At 40.0% G+C, this 13046-nt stretch overlaps 1 protein-coding gene across 1 annotated transcript; it reads right to left on the bottom strand.

Annotated features, from left to right (window-relative positions):
- Nucleotides 1-2944: 2944 nt before the first annotated feature.
- LOC146705107 (D(4) dopamine receptor-like) lies at nucleotides 2945-12866 on the bottom strand. Its single transcript, XM_085462692.1, has 4 exons — nucleotides 12567-12866; nucleotides 11035-11147; nucleotides 7097-7686; nucleotides 2945-3418 (listed from the first exon to the last, which is right to left on the bottom strand). Exons 1-4 carry the CDS (start codon nucleotides 12864-12866, stop codon nucleotides 3213-3215), a joined length of 1209 nt encoding a protein of 402 aa, XP_085318818.1. The 3' UTR covers nucleotides 2945-3212.
- Between the last annotated feature and the right edge of the window lie 180 nt (nucleotides 12867-13046).

Genomic DNA, 13046 nt, shown 5'->3' with positions numbered 1-13046 from the left:
CTTAAACACTAGTTATAAAGCTTACTTCTGCTGACATTATGGCTTACAATCTCCCTTTGCTGCAGTGATGTAGCAGTGTTATAAATTACATGGTGGTGCCGCAGTGAAATTCTTTTTGGTAATCATTATGGATGATCTAATTATCCATAATGAAAAAATATGATTTGAAAACACCTAAATTGCGAAATCAAGATAGAGCGATAGCAAAAAGTAAGAATGCCCTATTTCAACCCTAAGGAGTGTATAACACATAATAAAGATAATCTGGTCCTTATCAGATATTAACATTAGGAAATGCAATCTCAGATGAACAACACATGAGACTGTATTTCATATCAATTCAGTTTAATTTATATAGCACCAAATCACAACAACAGTTGCCTCAAGGCGCTTTATATTGTAAGGTAAAGACCCTACAATAATTCAGAGAAAACAGAGAAAATCAAGACAATCATATGACCCCCTATGAGCAAGCACTTAACAGGAAGAAACCTCCAGCAAAACCATGCTCAATGAGGGGCGCCCATCTGCTGCGACCGGTTGGGGGCAGGGGGGAGGAGGACAGGACAAAGACGTGCTGTAGAAGAGAGCCAGAGGTTAATAATAACTAATAATTAAATGCAGTTTGGTGTATAAACACATAGTGAGTGAAAAAGGTGGCTGGAAAAGAAACACTCAGTATCATTATTTATTTAAGAAAAATGCAAAAACAATGAGAAAACCTAAGTACAGCCATACTGCTTCCATAGGAATTAAGAGGTTATATAGCAGCCAGGTGCTGCTAATCAAATGCACTTGACTAACGAATCACCAACATGTGTGTCCACCTCTATAAAAGCAGACAAGTTCATGGCAGTACAGTTTGAAAAAGACTGAACAAGTATGGCTTGTGGAAGGTTGGAAGGTTTGCCAGGAAAAAAAGAAAAGAACATGGCAGCACAGTTTATTTTTGCAAAGCTGCATCTAAACAGACAAGACTTCTGGAACAACGTCCTTTTGGGCAATGAGACCAAAAGTAATGATTTTTTCTCATAATGCCCAGTACCACATACATCTCACACCAACTGTCAAGCAGGGTTGTGGAAGGGCAATGATTTGATCCAGTCATAAACTCCTAAAGTATTACAGAGTCAAATGTGTGACCATCTCTCTGACAGCGAAAGCTTGGCCCAAAGTGAGAGTTGTACATAAAACCACAAACCTCAATTAATTCTTAAATACATAATGACATTGTGGAGTAATATGTCATGTTCAGGTTATGATTGTTTGTTTGTTTTTCATGTCCTACTGTGTAAAACTTAAGAATTGAAAGTGTACTTGTTACTTTTTACCATGTCTGAATATGGTTGCTTAGAAATTGTTTTCTTGGGTCATGACAGTAATATTAACCTACATGTGGCCATTTCCACTCACAATAACCATAGACTGTATATATGAGATAGACATAGCCACCCTGGCATCACCATTTGGATTGTGCACTCATTTTAAAGCCGTGGGGTTAGTGTTCTAGCTGCTGGGGATCTGATCTTCATCTACAAACACCACATGTGTTTGCAACATGAATTTCATTCTTAAAATCTGAAGAATAATGTTATATATCATCATGTTATATATCAGATAATTCCATAAAAAAAACAAAGAAACAAACAAAAAACTCCAAAAGGCATCAGCAACACAAACACAGCAGAAGTCCAATTAAGTGAATCCAACAAGAAGTGAAGTGCAACACACAGTGTCCACATATTGATCGAAGTGGCCACGCCCCCAGCTTTCAGTCTTAAAAAAGTTAGTCAGTAATAGAACAAGTCTCGAGCAGAGGGAACTCATTTGAATGTAAAGGCATTGACTGGATTAGCTCATTCAGCCTAGTGGGAATTACCTGCTACCTGATGACTTGAATCATAAAGTCTGTTGTTATGACTTTAATGGAATAGATGTGTAATGTGTGGTGTGAACAGTTTAACACTCAAGAACAACACAAAAACAAAAACAACTTAGCCTTGGGAGGTTAAGAGGATTATTGCCATGGACCCTGGGTTTCTGCTCAAGTGTTGGATTTATTTTTAGATTCTTGTATTTATGGTGTTTTCAGTTATTAATGAGATTATTTTTGTGTGTAAAAATCCCTAAATCCCATGTATTCCCTAGAATCCCTAGTGCTCCAGTTTTGATCATGCTGATTTCTGTTTGGTTTTGCTATTGGGTTACCAGCCTAAATAAACAGCTGGCTTTTTGTTCGTACTCCAGCTCACTCTATCTGCATTTGGGTCCTACATCACACTCCACCATGGCAGATTAAAACCTTTCAGTGGCATTTGATGACTACATTTTCAACTACTTTCCTGGCAAAAGGGCTTACAAATGATTTTATGACGACGTAATGATTGCCCGTGTATAGGAATTTCTTTTACTTATGTATTAATCACATTATTTTATTGTATAATGCCTTGGTGCCGCTGGATTTTAACATGTCTGACACTCATACAGTAAGACAAATGGTGGGGGTGTAGTAAGGAAGTTGGGGGGAAGCAGACAGCTCCACAGGAAGAGTCTTTTGTCTCTTCGAGGACTCTGGGAGGTAGCAAGGGAGTGTGAACCTTAAGGTGTGAAACAAGTGTGTACTGCCTTTTGTTCCTGGAGAAGGTATTTAACTGAGAGCCACGTTAGACTCAGTGAGACTCTGTTGACCCTGCCCCGCGGTCATGTGGGCTCTCCACAAGCTTGGTGTTCTGTTCTTTGTGTGTTTGGATTAAAGAACGTTAGCTACCGCTCACCGCTCGTCTGCAGGCTTTATTTAAATGGAAAACTTCCACAACACCCGTCTGCTTCCACCTACATCTTGGATTCATCTGTGCACTCGTCAACATTTTCTCAAGCGGGCCTCAAACTCTGAAAGAGACTATTCTTATTAATGTGTATTTTCAGCAAAAACATTTATTCTGAAAAGATGAGTTTCAACATATAAAATAAGTTGTGTATGGCAAAAATGCTATTGATCCACCTTATAGACTAAGAGAATAGCTTCTTCACATGAAACATGAAGCTCAAACACACTTTGCTGTCATCAAATGTAGAAAAATAAAAACCTCACAGAGGAAGGAAACCATGGCAACATAAACAGACTAAAGACAGTATATAAACAGTCAGCAGCATCTCTTGCAGCTGTTGTGCGTTTAAGAATGGTCCACGGAGCAGCGTCCACTCCGGTAGTTCTATGAGCAACAGCGCTGGAGGACTTTTTTGAAGAAGTTCCTGAACTCAGTGTTGAAGACAGTGTATATGACGGGGTTCAGGGCGCTGTTGACATAGCCCAGCCACGTCACCACGCTCATTAGGGCTGGCGGGATGTGGCACTCTTGACAGCGTGCTCGCATTGTGTGGAGGACAAAGAAAGGAGTCCAGCAGAATAGGAAGGCACCTTTGGGAGAGAAACAGGAATCAGGAGATGAATGCTTCGTCTCTGTGAAATCAATACTTCTGATCCTAAAGAGCAAAAAGTCAGCGTTTACAGAGAAAATACATTTCATTTTAAAGTTAAGCAAAACAGATATCATTCACATATTATGCATATTAACATAGTATTAATATATTTAGTTGTGGACAGAGGTTTACATACATTTGTCATGCACATGAATGTCATGGTAAAATTGGACTAGTGATTTGATTGGACTGGTCTTCTTCCAGGGTGGAAAAACAAGAATTCAGGGTCCAGAAATTTGAATCCACACAGAGTCAAGAGTATACATCCAGGGATAAAAATATATGCATTCGTCCCCACTGATATTTCAATAAGAGAGATTGTTTGGAAGAATTAAACAGGATTTTTTGAGATACAGAATTCACTTCAGTTATTTGACCACACTGACCCATGATAGCAGAACAGATCTCACTGGTGATAGGATTCAAAGGCGACGACTGGATTACAGCAATGGTGTCAGCATTGAGTTTGGTGGTATGGGAAAGTCGAAGTAATGATAAGAATAGATTCTTTGCACACTCAAGAAAGCAAGAAGATGAGTGAAACTTAATGTTTGGACTTAATGTGGACCACTGTCCTGTTGGAATACTCAGTTGTGTCCAAGTTTTAACCATCTACAAGTTTCCAACTTGAGGTGAAGTTGAAGAATTTGGAGGCAGTTCTTCTTCATTACTCTATCCACTTTGTGTATGTACCAGTGCCACTAGCAGCAAAACAGCCTTGGGGCATGATGTTACCACTACCACTCTTGACAATCGTTATAGTGTTCTTAGGTTTTAAGGTCTCACCATTACTCCCTCTTTCACTGGCTAATAGCTCAATATTTGTCTTGTCTAACCATAAAACATTTCTCCAGGAGGCATTTGGCTTGTCTATGTGGGCAGTTGCAAATTTCAGTCAAGCTTGAAAGTCCCAATTTTGGAGCACAGCTTCTTTCTTGGTCAGCACGGTCTCAATTCATCGCAAAGCAAAACTCACTTCCTTGTGGACACTGATGGTAGTGTTCCAGCAGTTTCCAATTCATGACAGGATTGGGTGTTGGTGATTCCTGGATTGTTCCTGAACATCCTTTTCCTATCTTTTGAGGGTGAAAGATTGGGTCTCCTTCGAGACTTTGGCAAAGTGGTGACACATCTGAATAACTTGTACTTGCATACAATTTTTTAAACTGATGATTTTGGAATTTGCAGTTGTTTGGAAATTGATTCATTCAAGAGACCTTCCCAAATTATGTAAATCTACAGTTCTCCTTGTTTGATCTACACTAAGTTTTATGGACTTTCACACTGTTCTGAGTATTAGTTAGTCCAATGAGTGCTTTCAAATAAATCCTTTTTATGCTGGCAAAGAGAAACTACTGGTTTTATTCAATCACAATCACTAACAAGAAATTAGGCCATGATTTTGTCAAGTTAGCAAATTATAGAACCTTCATGACCACTTGTATTATATTTAAGAGAATCTGTGTATATATTTGAGCCTGTATATATTATTTTGACCATGTGTCAATTAAAGAAAATCCTGAATACATTCAAATTTGTGCACCCAAATCTGTTTTTAAGTCATGAAAGATATATGCTGTACAATCATCCCACCCTGGAAAAAGAATAGCTCAAATGATGGACCAAAATGACCATGGCATGCATGCCCATGATGTCTGTATGTCAATTTCTGAACAAAAATGTAGATAATCAAGCTTGTTCAAGTAGAGGAGTATCTCCCCCGCTATATGGCAATTAACCATCAAAGCAGAACAGATCTCAGTCGTGACAGGATTTAGGACAGAATCTCCTGGAATCTAAATGTTGATGACGAGTCACCACAGCAGTAGATGAAGATGGAGATACTGAAGACTGAAAATGCTGTACAGTCTGGTTTAAAGTGGGACACCTGGTTACTTTAACCCACTAAGTGCCCTTCATATCTACCAACTGGGATTGAACACTAAGTCTCATGTTATGATTTTTGGATTTATTCCCAGTATTTGTGTTGTTCTGCATGTTTTGGATCTTTGTCTTGTTAAATAAATGTTTAAACCACCACATTATGGAACCATTGCATCAAAGTAGAAAAAACTAATTACTGTGCATCACTATAACCTCTGGTCACAAAAAGACTATACCAACACTCGCTTTTGTCCACTGAGCCTCTCTGATTAACTAACTCAGTATACATCTTTCTCAGGCTACCTGTACCAAAAATTCATTTTTTTAATTTGGTAAAAATCCACTTAGGACATTGTAACTTAGAGTTTCTTTCTCTCATATTTTCTCTCATTGATCCCATTGATAACGGAGAGCACCTGACCCAAACACAATTTATACCTATTGATAAAACAGTGCTCGCAACGAGCTTTCTAAAAGTATTTTTTCCTTGACTAGTACTGTATAAACCACCTAATATATTTGGATTATATTGCTCAGACTGTCACTTAAACATGAGCCTTACCTGCACACTTAAACATGCACCTGACATGGCCTTAACCAATAATTGGATTTGAGCTTAAGGAGCTGTAAGGATTGGCTGCTGTGTGCTAAAGGAAAGCACTTGTTCGCATTAGGGAGCAAAGCTGGCTGCTATTAATAGACTGACCCCTTTCTAATTGATCTGTTAGTGCCTCGGGATAGGCATCAGAGGTGGCGGTGAAGAGTTCAGGTAGCCGCAGAGCAGAGATGTCTGACATAACAACATTCACTTTAAAGGTTCGCCGACAATCAAATCAACAGCAACAGTTTTAGCAAGAAGGACAAGAAGAAAAATAATGATGGTTGATTGTTTTTCAAATGACAATATATATTTTGAATATCAGTAAGTATGCATACCTTCTTCAATGACCTCATTTAGAGGGGATCAGGCTTTCATGTCAGGATCAGGCTCCTAGACTCTGGAATATCCTGCCACTTGATATTCATACTGCAGGGTCCCTCCAGTCTTTTACATCCCGTCTTAAAATTCACTTTTATACCATTGCTGTTAATTCAAGCTCAGTTTGAGTCCCATCGTGTTTTTTATGTTGTGGTGCCTGTGTTTTAGTTTGTTTTTGTCACATGATATTGTATTTGTTTGATTTCATGTTTTCTTTTATTGTATTTATTTTATGTTATGGTGTTTTGACCTTTCAACACCATTTATATCTTCAAAGTGGGTAAAATTATCCCTGAAATCCAGACTCTACACCAGCCGCAGGGCCCACCTTTAATGTGTGACACTTAAATTGTGCCATTTGTTTGTGTTACATCAGTGTTGTTCTTAGTACAACAAGATTTGCTGCACTTTGGGCTTTTGTAAGCCCAGGGCACGTTCCTAATTCAGCCTTATGTGGTTAGGATGTTACTGAAAACAAGCCCAATGATGTGGATTTCTATAACAGGACTTCTATCAAATATTGCTCTAAAATATATATATATATCTGCAGAACATCAAGGAAAAGTTAAAGTGTTCAATTCCTTGTTTTCCGTTGGCCTGCCTCCTCAGCATTCAGAGTCCAACCAATGCCACAGCAGCGACAGGGCCAATAACAACAGCGAACCAATTTCCACTACAAAGGCAGCTTGGTTTTAGATTATAACGTTTTCAGTTAAAATGTCTCCTCAATGCTACTGAAGGAAGTGAACTCACCCACAACGACAGGAAGCACCTTCATAGCCTTCCTCTCGCGGCTGTTGATCTTGGCCCTTTTTCTTCTGCGCGGGTCGTGGTTGAACTTAATCTCTGCAAAACTGACCGCTGGCACAGGGCCGTCTTTGTTCTCTGTTGAGTTCGGGGGCAGGTCTGGGGACTGCAAGGTGGATGCTTCATCGAGAGTATCTGCTGGGTCTCGCTCTATAATGGGAGGCAGCAGAGGTGGCAGCGAAGCCAGAGGAGGCAACGTGGCTGTGGCCTCCTGCAGCTTGCGGCACGCCTGGATGCTGTCCTTCAGCTTGGCTTTACGTGCCTCCTCCCATCGTCGCAGGCCGCGGAACATGCCACAGTACAGCAGCAGCATGATGGGGCAGGGGATGAAGAAGGAGCAGACGGAAGAATACAGAACATAGTCATCATTCTCTAGTTTACATTCCCTCGGATCGCGGCCTGGGACATTGTTGATGCCAAAGATGATTGGCGAGGCTACAGCCAAGGCCAGGATCCAGGTGGCCGACAGCAAAACAACTTGCCGCAGGTCCACATGCTTCCTGTTGTAGTTGAGCGGGATTGACACAGCGATGAACCTGCAAGAGGGGCCAGAAATATGGCATCACAGCCAGCTTAGAGCTGCTACACTAGGTTTAGGTTTTGTTTATGATATATGGTTCTAAGTTGGTACTGATGGTGTTTTGTGTTATTATCCTTATTTCTTGTCCCAGTATGTCCAAAAGCATGCAGTGGTCTTACAGCCACAAAAGAACAAAACCCATCCAGAGGATTTATTTGTTTTGCAAACCCTATAGCAGAAGAACTAAAACGATTTTTAAAATGTCTCAAGGTGGGCTTGAAGGATTTATCCTCTGGTATCAGAATGCACTGTACATTGTAGTTCTCCACACTCAGAGTGCTCACCACAGGAAGGCTGTCTGCTGCTGAGAACACCTAAAATTGGCATGTACCAATTCCACTGCCATCTTAACAATTCTTTAAGACTGAAGGCAATTTTATCTTTTTATGGAAATAAAATCAAACTAACCTGAATCTTCACACTAGTGCAGAATTTAAGTACTCTTCAAACACTGCAGCCAGTAACTATGTGATTAGTTACAGTTGGGACTGAAAGATGCTGTAGCTGTAGGATGTTTCCAGTTTCATCTTAATCTTTTTTTCTGTTTTGTTTTTACTGTGTAAATAAATAAAACTCTGAAAGAAGCCCCTAGCCCTCTAAAGTGACTCTGTCAAACCGGCTGCTTATCAGGCAGCTTTTTAAAAACTAGAAGAGTTCCTTCTTCAGACCTGAACATTAACAGCAGGTGGACTCTGTGCAGACCTTCAGATTCTGCCTCCTGACCTGCCTCTTGAATTATTCAGACTGTCATCCAGTTAAACCTCTAAACGCTGCTGGCTACTTCAAAAAGCTTCAGATCATCATCATCAGTCCACGTTAACTTCACTGCTCCCCATCAGTCTTTGATGTAATCATATTTTCTGGAGTCAGGACATCAGATTTGAAGAGCATCCTGAATTTTTGTCATCCCTCAACATCGGCTGAGAGTTCGGATAATCTCATGAGACATACTAACAAGCGCCGAGCGAACCTGGCAGTTCATCAGCAGTTGGCTCATCCCTCATTTGGGGATTTAAATTCTTTTGCCTTTTCTGGGGGGTTTTCTTTTGGCGCTTTTACAGGAGTCAGACAAAAGGTCGCCGACATATCAGAACCATCGGACCCTGACAAGCTTTGGATCTGATGGTGTCCCTGAATGTTCCTGAATCATGAGAGGCCAGTTAAAACTCTTGAGTCTTGAGTCTCTACATTAGTTGTGAATCTTTACCTCATTCTTTTCATCAACTGTACAGTTTTTCCTCATATTTTCTCTAGGAGTCCACTCCGGGAATGAACACGTGGAGTTTAAGCCTGTATCTGTTTTTCCAGTATTGTGGTCCAAGCTACAACGGAGTGGCTATAGTTCAGGAGACAAAGCAGATCATCTACTAATCGGAAGGTTGGTGGTTTGATGGCTATTCCAGTCTGCATGCCAAAGCATACTTCAGCAAGATACTGAACCCCAAGTTGGTCTCTGATGCGTTCATTATATGAATGTGTGTGACTCTCAGTTAACGCTTAAGCACTTAAACATAGAATAGTGTTTGTGTGAATGAGGAATGTTGTATAAAATGCTTTGAGCCCTTCAGTAGAGTAGAATATATAAGATAAATATAAGATCACGTATCATTCATTAGTATCTATCGATGTACTATCTACACAAAAATATTTTGATGGGATACGGAGTCTTGTGACGTCTGTTTGAATTTTCTAGTTGTTTTCTTGATATTTATCTCAACATCTACTTTATAGTTTTGCACAAAATCTAGTCGGGACATTCATAACACCCAGATGATGAGTCATACTCACTCATTTTCTCAGTCATGATCTTTTAATTTTTTTGTAGAGAGGATGGATCAACTTGACATGAAAGTCATTTAAACTGGCCAGTAGCATTTCAAAGTGTTTCCTGTGATGTATCTCAAGATGTATGTTTGTATAGATACATTCCTGAGTTCCGAGAGAATGGAGAGTACTAAAATATATCTGATGATCTTTTAACTTTTAATTTCACCACAAGGTTAGAATGTGTGGATTTAAATGAAAAGCTTTACAAAAACTAACATCTTGTTTCCCACAGGATGACCTTCCACTTACCTTGGTGGTTTGTACATTTACTAATGTCACGTTTAATAACTGAATAACTGCGAAGTTAATGAACTGAACTTAGCACTTCTTTAACAGACGAAATGTCTGTAAGCTAATATGGAGAGCATCTTCTAATAGCCTGACAGCACCATCGTTATGAGCAACATGGCAGCTCCCTGAAACCCATCTTAAAGTTCAATCATGCAGATCAGACTAAAAAGATCTCTGGTTCCAGCTGTCTCCATTTATTCTAAGGTCTACTTTTTAGTTAGAGTGTTGAAGAAAAGCTGTTAGGCATTTTAACAGCTTAAAGAGGGGGAATAATTCAGATCCATACTGTTACTAAATGAACGAAATACAAAGGGTTTAAAGTGTCAGACGTCGATGGTTTGTAAGGTGTGGAACATCAGCTGTAATAGGACAACAGACACAGAACAGCCACAGTGCTCTGTGGAAAGTTCAATCCTAATCTGAGCGGCATTCTTGCATCTTTCACAGAACCTACTGCTGTAAAACATATTACAGTATTCACTCCACTAAAAAGTATACATTACTACATTGTAGTAAATGCTGCAGGTATTCTTAGGTACTTTTTGCATTATTTTGACATCAGTAATACTTTAAAAGGCTTTAGGACCCCTGTGGTTTCTGAATTCTTTTTTGTGTTGTCATGGGAGTGTAACAAGAGTGAAGAGTTTTTAGAGTGTAAAAAGCCTAACCTTCCTCTTTTGGAAGGACCTGGCTCCAAGTGGAAAGCTGTGGCAGGTTTCAAATTCCCGTGCTAACCAATGACTGAAGTGACACCTCTTTATGTTCAGTATATGCTGAAAGCCATAAACATAGCAAAACAAAATCTTTTACACAGCTACTGGTCCAGAGCATTTAAACAGGCTGGTGTTAACTGCTGTTCAAAACAGCAATATGTGAACTTCAAGGGAAGAGGCTGCAGATGTATGGTCTTCTTGAAAGCAATATAACTTTCAATGAGACCCAACTGTTCAAGAACAATTTGTAATTGTTCTTAAAATTTTGTTCCAAGAAATTCAGCTAATATTCCTATTGTCAAGATCACTGACCTACTGGCACTTCCTGTATCATCACCACCAGGATGAGATTTTTGTTAAATACCGTCCATCAAGCGAACTGCTGATTGTCTGCTGTTCTCTTGCCGTGCGGCTTCAATGTAAGGGAACAACACAAGATCCTGCTGTGTGTACCTGTACAGGTGAGTACTGACCTGTCAATGCTGATAGCACAGAGATTGAAGATGGAGGCAGTACACAACATAACATCCATCGTCATGAGACCATCACAGATGGTAGTGTTGAGGGTCCATACACCATCCTGGAACTGAGAGGCAGACAAATGCTTGTTGTTTAATGTTTACTCGTACCAAAAATTACCTTGACACACAATCTGAAATCAAAACGGGCCTTCTACTCTACAGTTTCTTTATGATACAAAGTTTGAATGTATGCAATGATTCCTATGATATTTTACCTTCATATATCAAATACTTTTCAGGCTGTATTTTCAGACCATTTTTTCCACACATTGAAATCAGAGTCAATTGTTGAACAGGAAGTTGAAAACTATTAAAGATAAAAACCTGAACATTTCACTTCCCCTTCTTATCATAAAAATGAATCCGGAGCTGTAATTGTTCTCTAATAAGTATTTGACATATGAAGCTAAAATTTCACAGCAATTATCCTGCCTGTCCAAACTTTGGACCATAAAATTTGTATGCAAATCAGAGATGGTTGAGCATAAAAAGGTCTGAAACTTTGGTGATTTGAGATTTTTTTATAAAGGAACTGCACTCCACCAGCTAAAGGTTGCTGGCAGCCTTTGATATTTCAAAAAATGTTTTTTTCTTTATTTTGTTTTATTACCTTCAAGTCACTGTATGTTCGTGCAGAGTAACGTGCTGAGTTTACTGAGTAAACAGGAAGTTTGACCTGGACTGAACTGTCCTGTCCAGCTTCTTTACCAGGTCATGACCCTGTCAAACCACCACTGACCTTTGCTTCAAACCTGCAGAGCATTGAAAAACATCACTCTGAACTCTGAAGATCAATAAGGAACAATGAAAGGTGGTGATATGTAGTCATTAGAGAATATCTTTGCTGACAAAAGCAGATTTGGGGTGATCGTGATTTTCATAGCTGAAGATCAATTTGTGGATTACACAAACTGTCTCCTGGTTTCTGCATGGGTCTTACTGTTTTTCACCAATTTTAATAACATCGACTGCCTAGTTTGTTAGTTTTTTTGGTTTGTTGCTGTTTAATATTTTATGCAAAATCTATATAATCTTTTACAGAAATAAAACTCAAAGATCAGAAAATGTAAACACGGAATTTCTATTGTGAAAATTGACCTTTTATGTAGCAGCAAAATGTTTTTGGTTTACTTTGGAATTAAATATCTCAAGTCAACCAGCTCCTGTGAATTTCTGTTTGACATGGGCTTTAAAGAGGTAATGGATTCTGCTATTATTAGGGTTTATTCTGCACATTTAATGAACTTTTTAATGCCTTTTCAAATAATTTGTTGGTTGAACGCCATCCAGAACTGCTACTGCAATGACCTGCCATCTGGTGCCCAAAGACTCAGAAAGAGATCCAACAGTTTTTAGGGTCCCTGAATCTAAATACTCCTGTGAGATTAGCAGCCTAAGACATAACTGGAAGCTGTGTCTCTCAGTTATGGGTCCTTCTCAGTTAATTAACATCTCCAAAGACGGTATGTTCCGTCGCATCTCACCTCCGAATAGACGAAGAGCGGCAGCACGAGCACCGCCAACATCAGATCCGCCACTGCCAGACTCACGATGAAGTAGTTGGTGGTGGTTTTCAGTGCCTTTTCGACGAACACACTCAGACACACCATCAAGTTGCCGCAGATGATGACGACGATCAGCAGCACCCCGAAAACCAGGGCAGGCAGGTTGTGCAGTGCCGCGGTCGCTGTCCCCGCCTCCTGCGCTGCGCTCAGGTTTGCCACCATCTGCGCCGCGTCGGTCTGATCCCGTCCGAGCCACAGCAGCGCGGCCAACGGGCTCATGAAGGCCGGGTTGGAGTCCGACTGCCACACTGTAGCCTTATCATGCTGTCACACAGACTCCACTTAGACTGTAGCAGACTGCAGTGACGAGCTCCAGTGCGCACCGTTGCGCCTTTTACGCAAAAATCCTCTGCGTAAAAGCAGATGGACAAAAACACAAGTTGGTATTTACAAAGTTAA

This window comes from Copadichromis virginalis, linkage group LG7 (assembly GCF_057382275.1).
Source record: "Copadichromis virginalis isolate Kocher_CV1m ecotype Utaka linkage group LG7, C_Virginalis_male_GT1.1, whole genome shotgun sequence".
In the NCBI taxonomy this organism is placed as follows: Eukaryota; Metazoa; Chordata; class Actinopteri; order Cichliformes; family Cichlidae; genus Copadichromis; species Copadichromis virginalis.
This window is presented reverse-complemented; position numbering and strand designations above follow the sequence as displayed.